The sequence below is a fragment of the Boleophthalmus pectinirostris genome, unplaced genomic scaffold, assembly GCF_026225935.1.
Source record: "Boleophthalmus pectinirostris isolate CB_2022bp ecotype Guang Dong unplaced genomic scaffold, ASM2622593v1 HiC_scaffold_14, whole genome shotgun sequence".
NCBI lineage: Eukaryota > Metazoa > Chordata > Actinopteri > Gobiiformes > Gobiidae > Boleophthalmus > Boleophthalmus pectinirostris.
The window spans coordinates 5048128-5073779 of NW_026571047.1; the positions used below are offsets into that span (position 1 = coordinate 5048128).

Sequence of the window (25652 nt, forward strand, 5' to 3'; positions counted from 1 at the left end):
CTAAATCAAATTCTAATACAATAAACAGTATTAGGGGTAGGCTAATTAAAAATGATGATACCAAATTTGGTGATACAGGTTTTTTTGTTTGTTTCTATGTCAACCCTATGATTATGTGCTCCAATATTTGAGGCATGTGTACTTTTATCCAAAATACTCCTCATAATGTGTGAGGTGTTTTTTAGAAGCATGTAATCGTATTAGTGAAGGGTACATGTCTGTCTGTATCCTGCCACCCCCTCAATATTCATAGATCAACTGATGAACGCGGAGAGCAGGAAGTGTTAATGTTAGGCTCAGGGCGTTAGTGAACACACAACAACACAGGCCTGTACGAGAGAGGACATCCCCAAATCATATCTGACTAACCCTCGAAATTATTGTAGGTGAATTCCTACTCAGTCAATACAACATTTACTCAATTCCACTTTTGTGTTTGCATCCAAGAACAGTTAAGCTAAGAAACAGCTAAGAAAATGCAAAAACAGCTAAGAAAATGCATCATAAATTCCCTATGTATAAAGATTTCCTACCGATTTTGTCCTAATTTGCCTGGTTTTATCCCTTTGTTTGTCATGTTTTGCATTTTAAAAAGTAAAAGAAAGGAAATCTAAAATTATAATGCTTGTAAAATCCCTCCCAGGTAGGATCCATAGTAAGGAAGAAATTCAATTCTGTCAACTTAACAAGAGTTTATTTAGATCTTCAGTTCTGGTCAGATGCTGGTGAACACTGCCTTATATATTGTCTGAAGGGAGGAGCTAAATACACTGAAACTACTGTGGTCTATTAGGAGTACTAAACTGCACTAAGTGGGGATTGTGCCTGAGTCATATTAGCAGAATCATTCAGGCCTCTGATTGGTGCTTTCACACCTCTGAGCTTCAACAGGCTATCACTATTGTTTTCTTTGTTTTGTTTTAGGTTTTAGGATGGAGTTGTAAATCGGAGATAGATGATGTCTGAGGTCTCCATTTATGTTCAAGGATGGATTGTCTTTCTTCACAAAAAAAAAGCCTCTTTAACTCTCCTCTCAAACCAATTATTTTCTCTGGCTCAGATCTGTACCTCAGTATCCTCAAAGGAGTGGCCCGTGGCTTTTAGGTGGAGATATACAGCAGACCGAGGTCCACTATTCCTCTCTCATCTGTGTTGGTACATCCTCTTATGAAGTGGCTGTTTTGTGTCTCCAGTGTAGTGCTCACTGCAGTCTTCACCACACTGAATGGAGTACACACCATTGCTTTGTTTGTGGCTCGGTGTTTTGTCCTTTGGATGGATCAGTTTCTGTCTTAACGTGTTTTTAGATTTGAAATAGACTGGGATTTCATGTTGTTCTTTTTCAAACCTACAAACAAGTTACGATACTGAAGAAGCAGCTTGAATGAGCAGTGAAACATATTCAACCAAGACTTTTGTATAGTTGACAGAATTGAATTTCTTCCTTGCCTAAAATTATAATATTATTCATGTTGTCACAACACTAAAATTTCAAACTTTCGATGCTAAAGACTCTAGACTACACTCTATAAGGATTTCTATACCAAATCGGTCATTTGAAAAGCTCTTTCCTATTGGAACATTCTACACAAAAAAATGTATTTGTTAATTATTATCATCCTAATTCTGATAAAACTGTTCTGGAAAGGACAAATTGTATGTGATTGCTTTTATCAGTATCGATATTTGCTTAAACTAGTTTTAGTATCAATTAGTATCTGATTTGATACTTCTGACAAAACTAATTATTATACTATTATATAGAACATAATCATTACACTGATAGCCTGAAACAAATGTCTAAACGTAGCACTGAATTTTCAACACTATGATAAAGAGATTTTCCTAAGCCCCTCCTCCCAGAATCATAGCAACCCTCCCAACACACCTCCTACGAACGGACATCACAAAAATGAGCAGAAAGAAGTTAAAGGGACACACAAACAAAGCAGAAGACACCATTAGTTTATCAACTTCTGCTCAACCTGATCCCTGTAATCAACAAACATTCCAGTCCAAACGCATTCCAATAAGTGCGCCCAAACCAGTCAGAATAATGTGACAGAGCTTTACCTACATCCTGTGAACAACCATGTGACATAGCACCAAAAAGAAACGCAAAACAAAATAGTGGATTTAATGTTGTATTACTTTTAATTTATCTTACTTATTTTAAGATTATTAAGATTCTATTGAAAAGCAGGGCAGAGAAATTACTTACAATTGCCACAGGCTGGATTTCTTCTTCTCTGGTAGACTGGGGTTCTCCTTGGAGGCTCTGAGGAAAAAGATATGTTCATTATGTTTATATTCTGTGGATCAATACAGGACTTAGGTGTTTTATAGCTCTTCTTTTTCTATCTATCCTGGCCTAAGACCTTGAGACTCCACATATCTGATTGTATGTCCCCGTGATGCCCTTTATGCTGCTGCTCAGACTGTTTTGTTTATCATAAAAGGTATAGATATACGCACGTCACTGGTGCAAGGCTAATACAGTGATCAGTCATCAGGCAAGTACAGCAAAGTGTTGTGTTTAATTTCACATTCTTGATTCAGGCCACTAGGGGCCAGCGTTTTTAAGGAATAAATATAAAAACTTTGACTTTGTAAGAGTAGCCTGTTAATATCCCCTCCTCTTCTTGGGAGCTTACCTGCTCTATTCCAATATATTGAAGGGAGGAGATAGGGTGCTTCTTTAAAATGGGCAGCTACAGGATTTCTTCTCATTATATATTGTGTTGTGTGGACATGGCTCATGTTTGGACTGGCCCGTCAGTGGGCAGAATGTTTATATGGGAGTGGCACACTGAGAAAACCATGACATGATGAATATCCCCTGATCCAAACATTATCATTCCTTAAATGCAGTTTGGGCTCAATACTATAAAGGTATTGAGCTGAGTGTTGATTCCTTGTGTTGTGTCTGAAAATGTGTCAAAGGCAAGAGTTGGAAGTGAGTTAGATACATTTAAGTCAATCACAGATTGTAAATCAGGTATCCTAGTTTTAGCACACCCTGCCTTCTATAACTGCTTACCCTATTCCATTTGTCCATAAGTGTAAATGTTTGTGAGTGTGCAGTAAAATACCGGATCATCTCAGTCCAGCGCACTGCCTCCTGCAGCTCCATCAGTCTCTCCTTGTACTGGTTCCTCTCCATCAGCACACGAGCCATCTCCACCCGAGTGAAGCGCTTCCTCTGGGCTGTGGGCACGTCGCTCTGCACAAACACACACATACAACACTTCAGTTCAAATTCAATTCATGTACTTTTTCTATAGAATTCATCTTAGTTAGATGTAGACCAGAGCCGGATAAAGTGCTAATCTTTTTAGGCTCATAAAGGGGGAACAGGAGGAGAATTACTACGACAGATTTTTCTTTTATGTATGTTGCATATTAGGGATAATGCTATTCATACTATATATTGTACTGCATTCTTTAGATTGTATATTGTATAGGAAAGGACAATAACTTGTTGTTTTCATAAAATTTCTATAAAAGTTGTTCAAACACCTATGAAATTATTAATGTCTTTTTACCTTTAAGTACATGATACACATAGTCGGTTACATTCAGCAATTTTAATAATTACCATGGTAATAATATGTTGGAAATTGCTCATGTCTCAAGTCTCATGTCTAATAATGTATGGCAATACCCTGTCAGCAGACTCACCAGGCCTGTAGTCGACTACAGAAATTCTTGGTCGACCACGATCAACGAGTCGACTAAAAAGGACGTGTGGGAAAAGCTCTCAGAACTATGACGTATCACTGTGTATCTGACCCAAACTACACTCACATATAACACATGTAACATAAATCCTTATAATTTAAATCAAATAAGTCGACTAAGACAGCATCAACAGATTAATCGACAACAGGACAAAAGACCAACAGCCCCCATACTCACATCATCTTCATTGTCGTTCTTCACCTTGCGTTTGGTCTCCTCTAGCTCAGTCCGAAGCCTGTGTATGAAAATAACCAAGCTTTAAAGGCACACCTGAATGCACCATGAGTCTTTATACAGTGAGACAGAGGAGAGCAGGCCTCACTTTTTCAGCTCCTCCTCTAGCTCCTTATTCCTCTGTTCCAGTTTGCTCTTGGCCTGGGCCACAGCCAACAGCTCTCCCTGCAGGACCTCCTTCTCACAAGCCAGATCATCCAGCTGGGCTATCAGGTCATTCTTCACCACGTTCAAGGCATTTCTAAAAAGTAAAAAAAAAAAAAAAACACATATTAAATTAGACACAATATGGAAGCATTACATCAAACACCATTATTGCTTTTGTCTCATTTTAGACATGGTTTAGACTGATTTTAAATCACCTTTAGTCTGTAGACTGTAATAGACAAAGCTAAAATAGCAGCCAAGTGAGCATTAGAGTGAAGTGGCTCCAATTCACTTTCTGTTGAAAAACCCTGGCCCCTCTCTCTCTACAATTCGCCACTATGGTCTTAAATGTTCAAATTAAACCAACCTACATGATCCTGATGTTTTTATTTCACTATGTTGTCCCTAAATCAAAATCTGAACATTTATAACAAGCCAATCAGGTGCTGGTGGGAAGGGGCGAATACCTTCAACAACTGCTAGCCCTGATGCAAGTCACTTGGTTGCAACCAAAGGCTATGGGTGATGTCACACTCCCTCAGCCAACTTCTGCCCACAGTCTGTGGTTTAGTATATAATAAAATAAGGTTTAGATTTGGTGGTCCTCAAAATACCAAATATTATCCTTGGTGTTACTTGGGGAGAATTTCTTTCCAAATTATTGACAAATGCCACTAAAATATCAAAACACAGTAATTAACACTGTCATATGTTAAAATGCCAAAGCTTCACCCAGTTATCTATGTTTCAAATTGTACTCACTTGGTCTCGAGCAGCTGGGCATTTTCTTGGATGAGATGCTCCACTTCTCTTCCCATACCTTAAATATTCAAGTGACAAAATAAGTGCATACAAAATATATGGGCAGTATTTTGTAATATTACAAGCTTTAACTAATCTTTTGCAATCCTTCACTACATTTCTTACCAAAAAAGTTGTAGTCTGCCAGCAGAAGAGAACGTAAATCACAAATCTTTATTTTATCAGAATGTCAAGAGCCCTCCACTGATACTGGCACTGATATAATCTATGGTAATGTGGTAAAACATGTATTCTTACTGTGAGTATCTGACCTGACCTGACAGAATAACATTTTCTTTTATGTTGGAGACATACATGTTTATTGTCGTATGGCAGAACATCTAAGATGTGGCATTAAAATCTCCATGGAGACAAGTGAATGAACAGAAAAGTTACTTAGTATATTTTTTAATATACCATTAATTAATTTTTGTCCCAGCTGCCATTCCGAATACAGGGCAGTGCCGTGATTGATACTTTGCTGCTCATGTCATCAAAATTCCCTAGGAGTGTGATGTTAACTATAGGCACTACTCTGTCTGAGACTTCGTTAGACTAATCTGAACTAACCAGAAAAAAATTACTTGGTTGGAGCTGTTTTTGGTGAGCTGATTTTTATTGTTAAACAAGTCCCTCTCAAATAAAATGACAGTTAGTGGTTTTTCAGTTAGTCACTGTCACCTTTTTGTTGAAAATCACAACAGGACCATGAACTCTTGTTATTGATCACTCCTGAAAATGTGCTGTTTTTTGTATTCAGACTATCTAAAACATCAGTCAGTCTTTGCTAATGTGTGTAATGCATTGTGAATCCATGGTGATGAACATGCCACCATAAACATACATGCAGAACACTCCTAGCGTGATTTCACCACAACGTATCACTTAAATATGTTCACCATCTAGTCTACCTATACACAATACTAATGCTACTACCCACCAGAAAACTCGTCTGCGTGGAGGTGAGCAGAGACAAAATCAGAAAACGTTTGTCGGGATAGTGTTTTTCCAGTCTTTTAAATTGTACCTCTTAGGTCCGTCTTACCCAGCAGGTCGGCTCCCTCATCCACGTCTCCCACCAGGTCGTTCCCAGCAGAGGACAGCTCCTCAAACAGAGAGTCTGTGTTACGGTCAAACGCCAGGTTCTCTACACCCCCTTTAGCTGGCGTACTGTGAGGAGAAAGACAAACGTTTATTATAAGGGGATATGACTAATAATTCTGACTTGGTTTGCCAAGATACTGTGATATCTTAATAAATAATACCTCAATATTTATCAAAGTTTCACACCAGTTAAATGGCAGTTTGTACAAAAACGTTGTGTAGAAAAATACAAATATACAGGTAGTAGTGACCTATGTCATTTAAAAATTCATCTAAAATACAGAGACAATTTATACCCAAGGAAGGCAATAATCAATAAACAAAAAAAGGTTGGGTCACTTATTTTTAATAGTCTACTCATAAGTATTGTTTGATGCAGTAAGGTTTTTGCCTTCGTTTACATTATGGTTGCTAGGTAACAGTTATTGCTTTGCCTGGAATGGTGTACAGTATGCCATTAAATTGATCTTTTCTCACAGTGAGTGGGTCAGCTCTCCGCAGTTCTGACTAGTAACCTGGTAGTGTCACCTGCATCACCTGCTTGTCCATGGAGATAGCCAAGATTAATGCCATCTTTTGTAACATTCTAGAAAAAACAATTACCATGGAGACAAGCAATGCAAAATATGACATAGTGCACCTCTAAATTTTGAATATTTATTGCCAAAAGTATATTTTTTTTGAAACAGGATTCTACTCAGAAAATTCTTGAAAAGTAATATTATTCTGATAAAAAACAGGTGAACAGTACCTTGTGGCTTTCAGGCCTTCCAGCTCCATGTCCAGCTCAGGAGTGGACTCAATGATGGCCTGCACTGCGGACTTCTCCAGCTCGTCTGCTCCATCTGAGAAGACAGAGAAAAGAGTAACACAAAGATTGAGATTTATTAGGAATTATAGGCCACATTGATTGTACTCAATCAACAAAAGTGCCTCAAGTTTTTTGGGCTGCATGGAGAAAATCTTAAATTATTGCTAGTTGTGGAGCTAGTCTTCTTAACTTTCTATTTTATACCCCATTTTGTCCATACCAATTAGCCATTTTGGAGGTTTGGTTTATCCATTGGTATCAGAATAATGAAAAATGTTTTATATAAACAGGAAGATGAAACCCATTAATACCTTAATATTATTATTATATATATATTATTATAATATAACAGAATCCTTTTTGGTAATATATTACACACTTACTAGTTTACTCTTGTGAGCTTTAAAGGTGCACTGCGCTACTTTTCTGGTGGAGGGGGTACTTACATGTTATTGCTTTGTCTGGAATGTTCCATGTATTATTAATTGATATAGAGAGATAGATATTAAACATATCTATGTAGCATTTATTCATTATGGGTGTTTCTGTTGCTCAAAAATACAATAATTTCTTCTGTGAATAGAAGCGATTCTCCACAGATCTGAACTGTAATATAGCATAATGCTGTACCCTGCGTGACTCCCTCGTGATAGAGAGGTTTAATCTGTACTGTGGAATATTCTAGACAAAGCAAAAACATTTCCATGGAGACAAACGGGTGAATGACCCTCCACTAGAAATGTATATATATAATGTTGTTACCTCCTGAAAAACAAACCTGGAGTTGTGTTTTGTTTAATTCACACATGTTTGAATAATCCTTTATTATTAGTCTGTCTACATCTCCAAAACTCAAAATACTCTGTTCCAGCTTGTGATGTCATGAAGTGGTAGTTTTCAAGTTAAGAGCTCCTTTTACCTTTCAGTAGAGCATGCCTGAAATTATCCAAATGAGTGTTTTCTGTTTGACTCAGCCTAAATATGCAGGGCTTGTGTGTTAAACATGTGTGACTAAAACAAAATACAACTCCAGGTCTTTGTGTGATGAGGAACCTATATTAGAAAAACAGAATTTGAGCTTTTGAGCTTTAAAACATAAATCACAAATTTAATCATATTCGCAATCCTTAATGGAAAAAAAAGGTAGACTCTGCTAATTGTGCCCATTCAAATTTTAATTCGATTGTGATTAATCTTCCACCCCTAACTGTTCTTGTAACTGTAACTACAACATCAATAGAAACAGCAAACCCACAAGTTACCTTCATCATTAAGCGAAGAACCCTGAGTTCTCTGGACACCGGTGAGATCTTTATTGCTGTCTGGTTTGCCGATCTTGCCGTCCAAGTTTCTGTGGAGTCCGTCTGAGGATCCTCTCTCCTGACTGGGTGTTGCCGCTGTCTCCATGGTGACGTCTGAAGGTGCTGTTGAGGAGGCCGGTGTGGTCGCCCCTCCCCTCAGACTGGACGCTGGGCCCTGAGAGGAGCTGTTGGACTTGGGGAATGTGGATTTGGATGGAGAGCCGGACTTAGAGCTATGGCTTGCACTGGACATCTCATCCTGTACAGAAGAGAACCAAAAGCATAGGTTTTAAATTTGGAAGGATTTTAAAATTTTATTATTGATTTTTTATTTTTTTTTGGAGTGGAACTTCAGTGAAAGTTAGTAGAACCAAACCACATGCTCAAAAACAAAGACCAGTAAACCAGGTCAATTTAAACAGAACATTTTTGAGAATTACTGGAATAATTAATCACACATACATATTTGTGATTTTAAAGTGCACATGACAGGTTACACTACTCATTTCTCAAAAACATAGTCAACATCATAATAGAAAAGGTAAAAGATCTTGTTCCACAAGATCTCACAAGACAAAATTGCCACAAGATTGTGAACACATTTTTTTCCATGTGTTTACGTTTGGATTGGACAAAAAAGGGTTACGTGTTGGTGAGTTACATTTGCCTGGAAATCCAGAAGGATATCTCTCTGTATTTGTTTTACAGATCCATATCCGTTTGGTCCCCATGTCCTCCAACCCATCAGAACAGCATCAGAACAGCCTGGTACAGCAATGAGTCTACCTTTTTCCAGGCAAAAGTTACAATTTTTTACAGTTTCCAAAAAGTAGTGCTAGAACAGAAACAAAACTATGAAATCAAATTATGAGGCCAAAATTGGAAATTTATATATTTAAATGTTAAAATCTCATCTTGTCCCCTTCTCGTGGACCCAGTCTAGTATCTCGTCTCATCTTGAGAAAATTTTGTCTCGTCTCATCCCTAATCATTAGTTATATTTAGGATTTTACTGAAAAAATATTTTTTCTAGTGATTTTGGTAAAGGTTTTACTTCCTTGTTGGACACAGGGAACAAATGTGACATATATGGAGGTATGTTACCTAGCAACCATAACCTAAAAGGGGCCAAAACATGTCTAAATTAGATAAAAGTTATGATTTGACAAATAAAAATAAAGTACAATGAAATGTATTTTCATTTCATTTATTAAAGCTGTCAGAAAAATGTGTTTCTTCCTCCAGGCAAATGCACTTTAAGAGGAGAAGATGCAAAAAAAAATAAACAACAGATATTCATAAGAGCAATACTACAGAGGTCAAGATATTCAGTTAATCGTATTAAAATCACAACACCAAAATAGTAAACCTAAATGTAAAACACAAAATGATCACACACTTTAGGAATGTGACAGTCTGAAAGAAAGTGACAATATTTACAACACTGCAATTTGTTATGGTGACATTCCTGAGCAGTTCATGAAGTCTTGTGAGCTTGACTAGAGACCAGTTAACCATAGCCGTACAGCATGCCCCGTTTGTCAATAACATGCGTCTTTTAGTTGGTTAGTGTTTCCCAAAAGGCTAGCATCTATCACATCACACCACGGCACGTTCTCCCAATCCCTCTACCTGCTCCTTATCGGCACGGTCGTGATTCTGTGGAGAGCATTCACTTTCCACTATCACTGGAAACAACTGCGCCAACTGAGGGGGAGAAAACATCAAACTGTTCCCAAGAGGTTTGTGATAAAAACAGACACTTTATATTGTGAATTTATGGTTGACTAATATAAGAAATGCTCCATACACCTTTATGAACTGCAGTTTTATAGTTTAAAGTTCATAGTTTTTTTTCTTCTTATTTATCTTTTACATCCAGCAGAATGGGATATTTTTATGAAAACAGTATGTATCCAAAGAGAATTCAAAAGATCTGCAAAGGAAAATATTCAACTCATTCATTTTTACATTCAGAGACGAGAAAGGATGTAGGTTCCAATACAGATTTTTTTCAGCTGGTATCACATGTTTGTTGCCGTTGTGGCCGATGATACTGATATTTGGCCATTTCTATATCAGTGTTTTAAAATCTACAACAAATCCCACAAATTAAAGCCACAGTATGTGACTTTTTAACCACAAAAAAGCATATTTAGTTTTTTATTGCACTGAAAAACTTTGAAAAACATAGTCCTTACTCTCAATGGGCTTGCCTTTATTCTTTATTCTTTGCTATGAAAGTTGCTATTCTTCCTGAGGTCCACAAAACGCAAAAACTGCCACATAAATTTCATGAATGCAGTGAACAATTTAAAAAGTCAGTAGGAAGGCCTCTCCACAAACCTGACTCTTATTTGGCCTCATTGTTGCTCCTATAGCTATAATCTTCAACAGTATACCATAAAAAAATCTATCTCCATGAGGAATGTTCCAAATAGGGGGGTGCAAAAATATTGAAATATCGATATATCGTATTGTCTAATTTGATCATACAGTATTGATATCGTGGGCTACTGTATCGATATATCACCAAGAGTAGTTTTTGGTGTATTTTACAAAATTATTTTGTGTAAGAGCTACAGTTGTGTTGACATTTTTACTGTTTTAATGAGTAAAAAGGGTGATTTTCATATAACTAAACTTTTAGCATCACAGTCATGATTTAGCCTTTTTTTCAATGAACAGTACTGAATTGATTTGAAAAATATGTTATCGAATCGTATTTAATCAAAAGTGCACTGTATTGAAAAATGCATTAGAGCAGTGCACTCGACGCAAAACAGTACAGCGTGGGATACATTTTGAAAGCTCATTGCGGGTGCGGGCATGAGTGGGACTGCACAAGGAGGGAGCAGGCAGGATAATAAACTGTAGTTCCGCAAACTGAAAATGAATGTAAAGTAAAATATACAAACGATTAATGTATGCCTATCATACGTCATTTGTGCTCAATATTTTATTTGGCATTAATAAAAACATTTTAAGCAGGCTAAACTTGCAGACATGGTCTAATCTCGCATACATGTTATATAATTCCTTTCCGCATCTCTGTGTTTGATAGAGTTTAAGAAAGCAAATGTCAACTTCTTGCGGGACTTGCAGGAGAGAACAGGACAAAATATTGCAGATGCGGGTGGGAGCGGGAAGAAAAATTACAGTTCTTTGAGGGGCGTGGACTGGAGTGAGACTGCACAATGAGAGTGCGGGTGGGAGCGAAACTGAACATTCCGTCCCACGCAGACCTCTAAAACTTATCATATTGTGGTCCATGCATCAAGGTATGTATCATATAGGCAACTTCTTAACTACCCAGCCCTAGTTCCTTTTAACTTTACATTTCCATGGAGTCCTGCAGGTGATTTGCCAATTCCATCAAGTTACACACTGTACCTTTAAGTAAAGTTGTTGTAAGTTCAGTAACAAATATACTACACTGATTCTGGTACTCTTTATGTCAAATTTTAGAATACACAGTTACACAGTCACCTCTTTAGCTTTACCCCTCATCTATATCTATCTATCTATCTATCTATATCTATATCTATCTATCTATCTATCTATATCTATCTATCTATATCTATCTATATCTATCTATCTATCTATCTATATCTATCTATCTATATCTATCTATCTATATCTATCTATCTATATCTATATCTATCTATATCTATCTATCTATCTATCTATATCTATCTATATCTATCTATCTATATCTATCTATATCTATATCTATATCTATCTATCTATCTATATCTATCTATCTATCTATCTATCTATATCTATCTATATCTATCTATCTATATATATCTATCTATCTATCTATCTATCTATCTATCTATCTATCTATCTATCTATCTATCTATATATATATATCTGTGGTCTGTATCTCCTCCTTTGGCCAGCTTACACACACCAGACAAGACCCACGGTGTAGACTGTGCAAAGAGGCTCCTGAGACAGTCCAGCACATAACTGCAGGGTGTAAGATGCTGGCAGGGAAAGCATACATGGAGCGACATAACCAAGTTGCGGGCATAGTGTACAGAAACATCTGTGCAGAGTATGGGCTGGAGACCCCAGGATCAAGGTGGGAAACACCTCCAAAGGTTGTGGAGAATGACCGAGCCAAGATCCTGTGGGACTTCCAGATACAGACTGACAGAATGGTGATGGCGAACCAACCAGACATAGTGGTGGTGGATAAGAAACAGAGCAGAGCCGTGGTGGTTGACATCGCAATACCAAGTGATGGTAATATCAGGAAAAAGGAACACGAGAAGCTAGAGAAATACCAGGGGCTCAAGGAAGAGCTGGAGAGAGCCTGGAAAGTAAAGGCATCAGTGGTGCCTGTGGTGATCGGAGCACTCGGGGCTGTAACCCCCAAACTGGAAGAGTGGCTACAACAGATACCGGGAAAAACAATGGACATCTCAGTCCAGAAAAGTGCAGTACTGGGAACAGCAAAGATACTGCGCAGAACTCTCAAGTTCCCAGGCCTCTGGTAGAGGACCCGAGCTGAATGAGGGTGAGAGAGACCTACCACCGTGGAAGGTGAGAAACACACATTTTTTTTTTTTTTTTTTTATATATGTATAGTGATTCCAGATTTCATATCTTTTTCCTGATTTCAATAAAAAGGTATTAGAAGCATAAATTGCTCGTCCATCCCTAAAGGAGAGCACTGCTAACACTGCTGATCACACTGATGGACAATATTGCTGAAGTGGTAGAAGGTGACCTAGCTGCTGAACACTTTGCTAATGAGGAACATAGTTATTATGTTATGCAGCACAGTATTGTCTCACAAAAGCCCACACGGTCACGCTCTCATCCCCGCCACGCTTTGATCTACTAAAACCTCCGGCTTCACACTCTATAAATAGCATGGAGATTGATGAAGAGAAAATCGATGACGGTGACGACAGAGAGCACGTGCTGGATCCTCTCTCTGAACACAAAAACACTGGACTGGAGCAAGCTAGCACGGCTTTATTTTCCTGCAGAGATGGAGCTGTAGTTCCAGTAGCAGGCAGCTGACTCCACTCTGCAGTCGCTATAGCAGCAGCCCGCACCCAATAGAGGAAGAGTGACGCAGTCCTGGGACTCTGCTGAGAAAGCAAGTTCTCCAAAACAATACTGGATGGGTCCTGGATGCATACACCTTTTAGAGTAACTGTATCAGTGCAGGGATTGAAAAAGTGTTGATTTTATGACCCCCCCAAAAAAATGGATCAAAGTGTGGATCAGTTTTTTGTTCTGATATTTGCTCTGATAAAATGCATTTCAGTAATCAATATCAACTATTTGAATTAAGAATTATTATTACTGAATCATAATGGCTGTTACTACTATTACTCCAACTGTATGTCTACTACTATTACTCCTACTCCTACTCCTGCTATTACTCCTACTCCTGCTATTACTCCTACTCCTGCTATTACTCCTACTCCTGCTATTACTCCTACTCCTATTATTACTCCTACTCCTATTATTACTCCTCCAATTATTCCTACTCCTGCTATTACTCCTACTCCTGCTATTACTTCTACTCCTACTATTACTCCTACTCCTGCTATTACTCCTACTATTACTCCTACTCCTGCTATTACTCCTGCTATTACTCCTTCTCCTACTCCTGCTATTACTCCTTCTCCTACTCCTGCTATTACTCCTTCTCCTACTCCTGCTATTACTCCTACTCCTGCTATTACTCCTGCTATTACTCCTACTATTGCTCCTACTATTACTCCTACTATTACTCCTACTTCTGCTATTACTCCTACTCCTGCTATTACTCTACTTCTACTCCTACTATTACTCCTACTCCTGCTATTACTCCTACTATTACTCTTTCTCCTACTCCTGCTATTACTCCTACTCCTACTATTACTCCTACTCCTACTATTACTCCTACTCCTACTATTACTCCTACTCCTGCCATTACTGCTACTCCTGCCATTACTCCTACTCCTACTATTACTCCTACTCCTACTATTACTCCTACTCCTGCTATTACTCCTACTATTACTCCTTCTCCTACTCCTGCTATTACTCCTACTCCTGCTATTACTCCTACTCCTGCTATTACTCCTACTCCTACTATTACTCCTACTCCTACTATTACTCCTACTCCTGCTATTACTTCTACTCCTACTATTACTCCTACACTTGCTATTACTCCTACTATTACTCCTACTATTACTCCTTCTCCTACTCCTACTATTACTCCTTCTCCTACTCCTGCTATTACTCCTACTCCTGCTATTACTCCTACTCCTGCTATTACTCCTACTCCTACTATTACTCCTACTCCTACTATTACTCCTACTCCTGCTATTACTTCTACTCCTGCTATTACTCCTACTATTACTCCTTCTCCTACTCCTGCTATTACTCCTACTCCTGCTATTACTCCTACTTCTGCTATTACTCCTACTCCTGCTATTACTCCTACTCCTGCTATTACTCCTACTCCTGCTATTACTCCTACTCCTCCTGCTATTACTCCTACTTACTCCTACTCCTGCTATTACTCCTACTCCTGCTATTACTCCTACTCCTGCTATTACTCCTACTCCTACTCCTACTCCTGCTATTACTCCTACTCCTGCTATTACTTACTCTACTATTACTCTACTCCTTCTCCTACTCCTGCTATTACTCCTGCTATTACTCTACTCCTGCTATTACTCCTACTCCTGCTATTACTCCTACTCCTGCTATTACTCCTACTCCTGCTATTACTCCTACTCCTGCTATTACTCCTACTTCTGCCATTACTCCTACTTCTGCCATTACTCCTACTTCTGCTATTACTCCTACTCCTGCTATTACTCCTACTCCTGCTATTACTCCTACTATTACTCCTTCTCCTACTCCTGCTATTACTCCTACTCCTGCTATTACTCCTACTATTACTCCTTCTCCTACTCCTGCTATTACTCCTACTCCTGCTATTACTCCTACTCCTGCCATTACTCCTCCTCCTGCTATTACTCCTACTCCTGCTATTACTCCTACTCCTGCTATTACTCCTACTCCTGCTATTACTCCTACTCCTGCTATTACTCCTACTACTCTTACTACTATTACTCCTATTCCTCCTACTCCTCTTACTATTACTCCTCCTCCTCCTCCCCCCCCTCCCCCTACTCCCCCTACTTCAACTCCTCCTATTACTAAAGTGAAAAAACAAACTTGGAAAATGCTAAAATACTTCAAAGTAGTGTTGTCAAAAGTATTGAAATACTAACTGATACTAAAACTAGATACTCATTTGAGAAAGTATTGATACTAAGGAAGTCATAAAGTATTAAAAGTCATAGGACAGAAATGAACCTTTCCTGAATGTCTATAGAATGATGTTGAGCTGTATAAGAGCACATAGACTAGTATACACCTATGGACCACTATGGAACCTACTGGACCACTGAGGGATTACACAGATAATAATATAAAAGAAAGTACTATGATTGTATGCTGAAAATACAGTTTTTTACTGAAAATAAGTTTTTTTTTATTTTTCATTGTGGTATCAGTATTGAGAATGGAGTCTATTCCCTCGTATCAAAATAAGAGTTTGAAATTTTAGTATCGTGACACCATGATTACACAGGTACAGACAAAATATAATTCTGGTGCTTTGTGATATCTATTATGTATATTACACCATTAAAACCTCTCAATAGTTGTGCACTTCATAGGACCATAGTATAGGATCATTTGAAGGACGACTAAATGAAGCAATCGTAAAAGATTATTTTAAAACAGAAATTTAAAATATGGCTATACCTTACTAGGGCTGGGGATTACAAGGCCCCTCACGATTCGATACACGATACGATATTATCATGATATTGCGATACATGCAATAATCAATACATTGCCCATGATACTGGATTTTAGGAACCAAAAACTTTAGCAACAATATTTCTTTGTTAAACCGCTACATATGCAAAGTTACATGAAATACATCTAATTTGAATACATCTAATTTGAAGAATTGACAATAAACTTTTTGAGTTTGAATTTGAAACAAGTTTCCTTCCTATAAATAAGCAGCAAAATAGTCATGCTGTCACAAAAAAAAAAATGCTAAAAGATAATAAATACTCTAGGTGATACAGCAATACAGCAGGCCACGATAACAATACTGTTCTGCCATATTTAGTATCATGATATATCGATTTTTTTATCTTTTTGCACATACCTACGTACTAGTTTTGGTTGTTATTTCTTAGCGTAGATACACTGCTCACTATCTACATTGTGTTCTGGTTGCCACATGATCATAATTGTTCCAAAGCCCAATGTTCTCTCGGTTAAAATTACACTCATTAACAACCAGCATTAACATTCAAGATGGCCCCTCATTGTGCCGGGTCTCCAGTAGCAACCACATGGAGACGCAATGTCCTTGGCCCCTCCCCCTGAGCTGAGAGGTGGGCTCGAGATGGGACCACTTCCTCTGGGCGTGGGGCCATGGTCTTACTCACCGGCAAACACACAAAACTACAAGCTGCTAAAGATTCAGAGCACAGATCACTGCTTTTGTGGTCAAAGTGAAACGCGTGAAACGTTCTGAGGTAATGTGAGGTGCTCTTATCCATCTCTGCTGTGGGAAGGATGGGACAAAGTGTAACCGCCAACGTAAGAGACTGCATTTAGATTTTGTAGATTTTAGAAAAGTTCTTGAAGTTACATTCTTATTAGTGTTGTCACAATACTACAACTTCAAACTAGACTGTCACAATAATTACTAGGGATGGGACGACATACAAGTTCCACAAGATGAGACGACATATGAGACTGGGCCCAAAAGCACGAGACGAGATTTTAAAATAATTCCTAAAACATACATTTCACGATTCGATTTCCAGTTTTGGCGTCACATTTCTTTTCTTTGATTTCATATTTTTGTTTTCATTCTAGTACTTGTTTTGGAACTGTAAAAGATGTAACTCACCAATACTTAATCGTTTTTGGTCCAATCCAAATGTGAACACTTGGAAAAAAAATCTCACACGAGATAATTTTTCCCATGTGCACACAATCTTGTGAAAATTTTGTCTCACAAGATCTTGTGGCATGAGATTTTATACCATCCCTAATAATTACTATATTGACTCAATATAGTAAATATACAAAGGTTGGAACACAATTTTTTGGGGTCAGTAGTTATCATGTGTACATTTTCTTTGCTATTTTTTGGCTATATGACCAGTTTTAAGATGTAAAAAGTTGAATTAACAATTTCTAAGACTCATTACGCATGCAAACTAACTACTACCGTTTTATTCTGCTGTTTATTTTAAATGTAGAAAAGCTGCAATAAACAGTTTTTGTGGTTTAAATCTGCTCCTGGTTTACTGTGTGAATGGCATACATTAGTTTCATTATCACTGTTTATCATCTATATTTACTTACAGCAATATATTGAACTTCAAAATGTGTTATCGTGGCAGGCCTATTTCAAACTCCATTTTGATGCTAAGGAATAGACCCAATACTTAATACCAATTCTGATGTCTAATACCACAATGATAATTTAAAAAGCACTCTTTATTTAAACAGTAGAATGCAATTTTCAACATTAAATAATAGTACTTTCTTCATGTAGTCTTGTGTCAGTGTAATCCTTTGTCGTTCGGGTAGGTACCATAGTGGTCTATGGATGTTTACTAGTCTATGTGATCTTAAAAATTCATTTCTGTCTTGTATGAATGTGACTTGTTGTAGTATTGATACCTGCTCAAATGAATATACTAGTTTTAGTATCGATTAACATCTGGTTTTCGATACTTCTGACAACCCTAATTCTTGTATTCTGATTTATGTAATGGGCTAGGGCTGTAGAATCGATTTAATTTTAATAGTCAATGATCCGTTAGGGTCGACAGCCAATCCTATGTCAGTAAAAGCATGCGGTGTGGAGCAAACAGAATGTTGGGTGGCTGCCTTTAGTGGCCACTGAAGTACTATATGACATCACACAGGACTGCCCTGAATAAAACCAGGTGTTTCTGATGTAACAATAACCATCAAAAGTCACAATAATATCGTGGACCATCACAATACATCGAATTACAAGTCTCTTCGCTTAAATTAATAGTTACGTTGCATCATTAGCTAAAAAGACAGAGGGAACTACAAAGACCATGAGCCTCTGCTCCATTTCAGCGCAGACTATATGAAGAAGAAAAAAAAGAGAACCTGTTCTAAGCACTTTTAAGTCTTAGCTCTTTGTGTTTAATCATGTCAAGGCATTTTAAGAGGAAAAAGTAGTACATTCACAGTTTTGTTAGCCTCCAAAAAATACTGCAATAAATATCGTGAAAATATCGTACATAGTTTAGCGGCTCTATAATGTTTTGGTGTTTTGTCCCACTTTAATTCATAATGACCTTTTTTATTTGAATGAGAATGATTCAGAGATGACAGTGATTCAGGCTTAGTAACTATTTAGTCAAAACCTTTAAGTATTTACTAAGCCTGAATCATTCTTAATAAACTATTTGGTATGGGTTTTTTTTGGTTTTTTTTGGTTTCTACAGGCTAATTAAAGTGTAGTTATTATAAATCGTTACCATTTATTAGCCATTTCACTCAGCCCTAGAAGAACGGCCTGAAAGGAAGCCATTTTGTCAGAATTAAAACAGAGATGGTAAACTCACCTGACCACAAAACAAAAAGCCCTGTCTGTTACTTGACGGTTGTGGACGTACCTTGAGGCTAGTGTTGGAGCGCGTGTGACTGAGGTTGTTGTATCTCCACAGTTCGGCCGCGTCCTCTGGCTGTCTGTGGGGGTCAGGGGTCACGCCGTCTGGTGCAGGAAGCTGGAACAGGCCGATGGAGATGGGACGCTCCCTCCTGTATTCAAGCAAAAACAAATGAATATGTTATGTTGAAATTATGTCAAAAAACAGATAGCTTTTGTGTGAGCTGTAGTTTATCTGAAATCACAACAGTGAGCATCAAAATCTTCTTATTGAGATGGTTCATTTTAAATTATTAATAAGCTTGAGGGACAGTATCCCATTGGTTTCATAGCAGAGAAAACGAGAACTGTTATGTATAGAAATGAATGAAAAATCCCAAGTTATTACATTTCAACCACTTTTATTCAGTACATGATATACTTTACTTAAGGACTGCTCGTTTATGAAAAAATTATGATGTATTTACTCAGCATTTCTCTCCCCCCCAAAAAACCCACTTTGTTATTGATAATTTATGCAAAACTTTCAAAATAAATTAATATAGACTACAAATATGTACCTTAGAGCAGTTTTGTGATGTATAAAACATAAAATGAATAAAATATACTGTGAACATGAAATAAGGCATAGAAAAACATAAATTTACCCAAAATAAACTATATATCCAGCTGTTCTACAATCTCTATATTTAAAAAACAACACAATTATATGAGTTTGGAGATTGTTTGACACACAAATCGAAATTGCAATCAAAATTAAATCAAGATTAATTGTACAGCCTTACTTTATTTCTGGATATAGTGCTATTATTTTTAAGTTTTGTGGATTTATTTATGAAAGTAAAATAACACTACCCACACATCAACCCTGACTGTAGGTATAGCATTCCTAATGCTGTACAGTGCAGGAGAACAATAGCTTCCATAGAGACACAGGGTTAGCAGCCGGCAGCCCAAAACAATGGACACTACCATACTGAGAGCAGAGGGCACAGCCTGGACACTGCACACAGGCTTATTTACCTCTTCATTTACGAGGAAAAGTACAGTATACAGGCCAATAATTGGGGTTTAAAGGGACTAAATAGTAGGTAAACATGACACAAGATAACTGAATGACTTAAGAAGAGTTAACCCAGGGCTTTCGTACTCCAGAAGTAGTACAACCAAGGCACTATCCTCATCTTGCAGTGAATATTAAAATGGTAGGCTTAAGCAGGATGATCTAATGCTCCATCTCCTTTTGACATTATATAGAAGCATACGTGGCATGATGAGATGCTGTTTTGTAAGGGTTCAGTTGCTTAGGATAAACAAATACTATTATTATATGTTATTAAGTTCTTTTTTCAGACCAAGAGTTTGTTTTTATACCTGACAGTTTCGACTGCTTAGTAGCGGTCTTCCTCAGAGGGGTCACATGACGTTGCTGTGACGTGTCCAGTGAGCTGACGGGACACAACAACACAGTCACAACACGGTCACAGCAACATCACGCGACCGCTATGAGGAAGACCGCTACTAAGCAGTCGAAACTGTCAGGTATAAAAACAAACTCTTAGTCTGAAAAAAGATCCCAAAAACATAAATTATGATGAAGATGAAATGAACCTTATTGAACAAATACTAGTAGTTTTCGAATGCATAAGAATTACATACTGAGTTTTCAACGTCTACTGCTGTAAATGTCTAGTAGTGAGCCAGTATTACCAGGACTACATGCTATTCTAATATTAAACAAAGATGTATAGTCTGACTCAGCATCGGTTTTATATTCTAGACTCCCAATGAGCATGATTGAGAGGCAATTTCACTAATCAGAGAAACCCGTGTGCCATTCATATCAAAACAAACGCACGGCAGCTTACGAGTCATTTGACCTCCTTAACGCTCCGGGTCCCGCCCACTGAGAAAGTCATGGACGATCAATTTCCCATCATGAGGTAAATCAAGCACTGCAGTCGATGTAAAACCATATAAAACCAATTCCACTGCATTATAAGCAAAGAAAAGCAAACAGAGGACTGAAAAACATAGATGAGGATTGACAAAGTATGGATATTAGGAAAAGTATACAGTAGTTAAAGTGTATTTACAATAACACAGGTATTGTTTACTGGTAAATGAACGACAAATGAACAAGTAGTAGACCTGAGAAAATATCTAAACAAATCTGAATAAAGCATAATAACAATGAAGACACTAACTCAAATGCAATCACTTTTTTGTCCTACTTTTCGCATGTAGCATCAGAACAGTACATCCACTCTCCAGCTGGGCACATGGGTGCAGACAAGCATAACAACCCCAGTACCTGGTGCTGGTGCTGGGTCTGGGCAGAGAGGGCAGAGAGGGCAGTGCGGGCAGACTTCCAGTAGACACAGAGTAGTGCACGAGCAGCAGCACAGACAGAGACACCAGCACGGCCGAGTTCACCACCACGGCACTGCCCACGAAGCCGAACACGAACAGCAGCATGCACCCGGGGTTCATGTCCGTGGGTTAGGCAGGCTCCGGGGGTCCCTACATGAAGGCTGAGCGGACGGGAGAGGGTCTGCAGGAGGAGGGGCTTTGTGTCGTGCGCTAGTCAGATAGATCCGTAGATTTGGGAGAGCTAGCATGGAGCGCAGTTTTGCTCATGTGCAGGTGATGAGAGCGCTCTGGTGCTGTGCGGTCTAGAATGCACGAGAGACACTCCCCCCTCGCTCCGTCAGACCCCCTCCCCTGTCTCATGCTGCTGACGCTCACTCTCCTCTCTCGCTCCATCCCTCCCTCTCTCTCTCTTCTTTTAAAGGAACTGGCTCATTCAAAAAGTGGCACCTTGCTTTGTTGTGCTTTCTGTTTGAACATTTAGATTTCATGACAGGTGCTGGCAAAAGAGGGAAGTGAAACAGCATGGAGGCTATCCACATGATCCAAACAGTACACCTTGTTATTATATGCACTACTTGAGAATTTCAGCTGTCCTTAGGATTATGATCCATGCTTCACAAATATGCCTTTTTTAAGAAACAAGCAGCTCTGTCATAAGTTAATATATAATGTAACTTCTCAGAAGTTAAGCAAGGCCGGGCCTGGTTATACAGGGACAGGAGACAGCTGAGAATACCAGATGCCACAGTGGAGCAACAGTGGCTCCCGTGCGAACTGTTGTTGTGTCTTTAGGCGAAACTCTTCACCCACATTGAGCCTAGTATGATACTAGTGGTGTGAGGATGAGTGTCGGTGGTGGTCGGACAGGATTATGGCACAGATTGGCAGCCTCACTTCTGTCAGTCTGCCCCAGGGCTACAATAGTATCTTACCACAGACTATTGGAGTGAATAAAGTGCAGTAGTAGTTGTTTTTATTCAGTCATTTTGCAGCACTACAAAACAAAATTTACCACAAAATCCAAGAATCATGACTGAAAGAGTTTAGGCTGAAGTAAAAAGTACTTATAATGCCAAAAAATAACAGAATTCCAAGAAAGAAAGTAGTGTATGAACAGCAAGTTTGCATTTACAATTTCACTTATACTTATACTTTCACATATATAAGAGACAAAATAGAAATTAAAATAAACAAAATATAATGCATAACTCATTGATTCCAGAACTCTATATCTTTCAAAACATAACGCTTTATACTCTTTTTTTTAAAGGCTTCTATGGTGTTAGACTTTTTTAAAATCATCATGCAGATTGTATTTCTGTTAAAGGAGTTGGTGTATGGAACAATCACTTTTTTTTTAGTTCTTATCTTCATTTTTTAAAGATGTCAGTTTTGTTTCCATTCATGGTCCCACAAACCAACAATAATGACAAAGAAGGCAAAAAATTCATCATCCACGATCGCACCAAAACAAAAGGCAATGTCATAAATAAATAAAGCACAGTAAAGTTCTTTGGTTGTCATGAAAGGTGCAATATAAATCCAACACATTCTAAATTATAATTATTTTTTTTCTAATTAATACCAAACCAGAATAAACCTTGACCAAAGAGAGAGTACACTTACGCCTAAATTAAGAGCATGAAGACTAGGTTGCCTGAAAGCAACTTGAGTGTATAGACTGCAGTTACATAGGAGACATATTGGATTTATGGCCACATATTAATGAGCCCTGGGTCAGACTTGAAAAAAAATTGTTATTAAGTTGTTCATACCGACATAAAAAAAAAATTTAATAGATAGAGGTCAAATATGGGTAAAAAAAACATAGCCTAAAACCTGACTACTTATGTGTATGTGTGTGTCTAATCTCACCTTGTCTTTGTGGGACCAGACTCTGTGGGCTCTGGGGCAGGTCCATGCAGATGTTTAGTCCTCTCCAAGTGCTCCATGTAACTGTGGATCATCTGACGCACAAACACACAATCACACGTCAGGTTCCATGCTTCTTGGAGACATTGCATTGACTCACATTCATTACCTAAAGACTGATCCCAACCTTAACCAAAGTCACTCTTTGCCCACCCTCAACGTTAAAATCTATGTCACCTACATCTGAACTTGAAATCATCTCATGGGTCTAATAATAAAGGTTCTAGGAACAGCTTTGTTTTTCCTTTATTTAGTCTTCATACTGGTTGTGTTTTACTGTTGTTAATGACTGCAGAGCCACAGTGTTTTGATGTGCACTTGTGTTCCATGTTCTTGTCATGCCTGCTCCTCACAGCTGCCTCTGACACACCAGAATAGAGAGCTTTTATTAGCCTCATCTCCTCCAGTGATATTCAAAAACACAGCAGCTGTCTGAGGAAGACTTCACATGTCCGTTTGCGACGCACTCCTCAAATCTCTCAAATGCTTACTACAAACCACACTTTTGATTCCAATAAAACCAAAATCAATTGCTGGATTGAGTCAGAAACCACAGAAGCCAACTTTTAGCATTGCCAAAAAAGATAACTAGACTAATCAGATAACCCAATAATATGATTTGATTTTGGTGTGGGTTTAAAAGCAAAAGATTTTTGGAGGATGTATGCTGTATTGCTGTATTTGAAAGACAAAGTACAATGAATTTTAAAATAACTTTCAGTCTTTAAAGCTGCACTATGTATCTTTTCTGGTGAATTATTTTCAGCCATTTGCCTGTTTTTATGGAGAAGGCGATGTTATTCCATTTGCCTGGAATGTTCCATAGTATGGCATTAAACTATGCCAATCAATCTCTATGGAGACAAGCAGGTCTCTCAGTTAGGCCAAATTACGCGTCAAATCAGTGAAGAACTCACTATAAGAATACACCTTTTAAAGTTTTTTTTCTGAACAACAAAAAAGCCTGTACTGTATTTTTCGATATTTATAAGGCACACTTAAAATCCTTAAATTTACTCAAAAATTGACAGTGCGCCTTACAATTCGGTGCACCTTATGTGTTTACTGACTTCAAATAGATTTTATGTGGTACACAGCGCTCAAAAATCTGTCAAAATGTTTTAGTACGACTTTGGTAAGCTACAAAGCTGCACCGCTTGATGGATTGTCTGCGCATTACGGCTCCTGTAGTCAGGAGCCTTGCGGAGTTAGTCTGGCAGAAGCTGAACTGCATCAGCACACAACTAGCAAGCTGTTTTTTCAGCGCTTATAGTTTAAGAAAATTACTCAATGTATATTTGAGTCGTCCTCGTAGGAAATAAAAAAAAACACTTACATGATCCACCCACATTCACATTCATAATCCACATTCACCAAGACAGAGAGGCAACGAGTTACGTCACGATCTGCCAATGGATCGTAGATGCTTAGACTAAGGATCAGTCTCAAGTGTCGTCTGTTTGTTTCACTTTATGCAATTTATAATCTGGTGCACTTTATGTATGAAACTAGACAAGAGAATTCAACATTATTGATATTACGCCTTATAATCCAGTGTGCCTTATGGTCTCAAATATACGGTAAATAAATACAGGAATATAAGTTACAATAAAATATGCAATAAGTTTAAAAGGTCCTATATTACACAAAATAGACATGACAGAATGTTGTTATCTCTGCAAAAACATAACTGGAGCTGTGTTTTGTTTCATTCTCACATGTTTGAGTAATCCTTCATTATTATCTGCCAAAGCTCATAATGCTCTTTTCTACCTTGTGATGTCATATAGTGGTAATTTTCAAGTTAATATCTTCATTTTGTTCAGCGGAGACGGGCAGTTCCAGGGCTGAAAACATCCAACTGAGTCTAGTTAAGGTGTATGGAGTTCAAAAACACAGTGGAACACTTCTTGTATCACCACATAGCATCACACGGTGGAACACGGCAATTTCCAATTGAAGAAAAACTCTGCTTAAATATGCAGGATTTGTGAGCGAAACAAAACACAACTCCAGGTAAAATGACATTCTGTTATATTACTGGTGTTGCAGCCGTCTTACCTCTGTGTGTCTCTGGTGAAGTGCATTATACTCTTTCTTGAGCTCCGCCTCTCTCTCCTCAAATCTGCTGACTGCAAAGAGACAAAAAAAAGATAAGAATCACATTTAAATTCAAACAAGAATCAGTGCTCTAATTCAAAAAATGAGTTGCAACTTCACTTAAGAACCACAAGAGGGCCTCCAAGCGTCAAGAAAACAGCCAAGATTTAAAGAAACTTCTTATTAAGTCAAATGAATTCAAAGAAGTCATATTATTAAATTCGCCAACATTTAGTGAGTTTTATAAAATCTAGCACTTACTAAGAATACATAGTAGTTATTTTACCAACAGCTGTGCACAATGATGATGAAAACCAAAATGTAAAAAGTATTAAAAGACATGAAAGGGGAACTCAGGGGGAAAAGTAGAAATTGGAAAATTAAGAGG

General features: G+C 38.0%; 1 protein-coding gene across 3 annotated transcripts in view; it reads right to left on the reverse strand.

The window, feature by feature from the left end:
• Positions 1 to 25652, reverse strand: part of spag9b (sperm associated antigen 9b) — a 61014-nt gene that overhangs the window by 16644 nt on the left and 18718 nt on the right. Inside the window, exons 3-13 of one of the 3 annotated variants that reach the window (XM_055150624.1) lie at positions 25226 to 25296; positions 23108 to 23199; positions 18867 to 19011; positions 8101 to 8398; positions 6779 to 6872; positions 5969 to 6093; positions 4885 to 4942; positions 4064 to 4216; positions 3919 to 3976; positions 3093 to 3223; positions 2222 to 2278 (exon numbers count right to left, since the gene is read on the reverse strand). In XM_055150624.1, coding sequence (XP_055006599.1) covers positions 2222 to 2278; positions 3093 to 3223; positions 3919 to 3976; positions 4064 to 4216; positions 4885 to 4942; positions 5969 to 6093; positions 6779 to 6872; positions 8101 to 8398; positions 18867 to 19011; positions 23108 to 23199; positions 25226 to 25296 — 1282 coding nt within the window. Of the gene's footprint in view, positions 1 to 2220; positions 2279 to 3092; positions 3224 to 3918; positions 3977 to 4063; positions 4217 to 4884; positions 4943 to 5968; positions 6094 to 6778; positions 6873 to 8100; positions 8399 to 18866; positions 19012 to 21173; positions 21486 to 23107; positions 23200 to 25225; positions 25297 to 25652 lie in introns of those variants that run through there. The other 2 variants (XM_055150625.1, XM_055150626.1) reach the window with 2 other exon arrangements.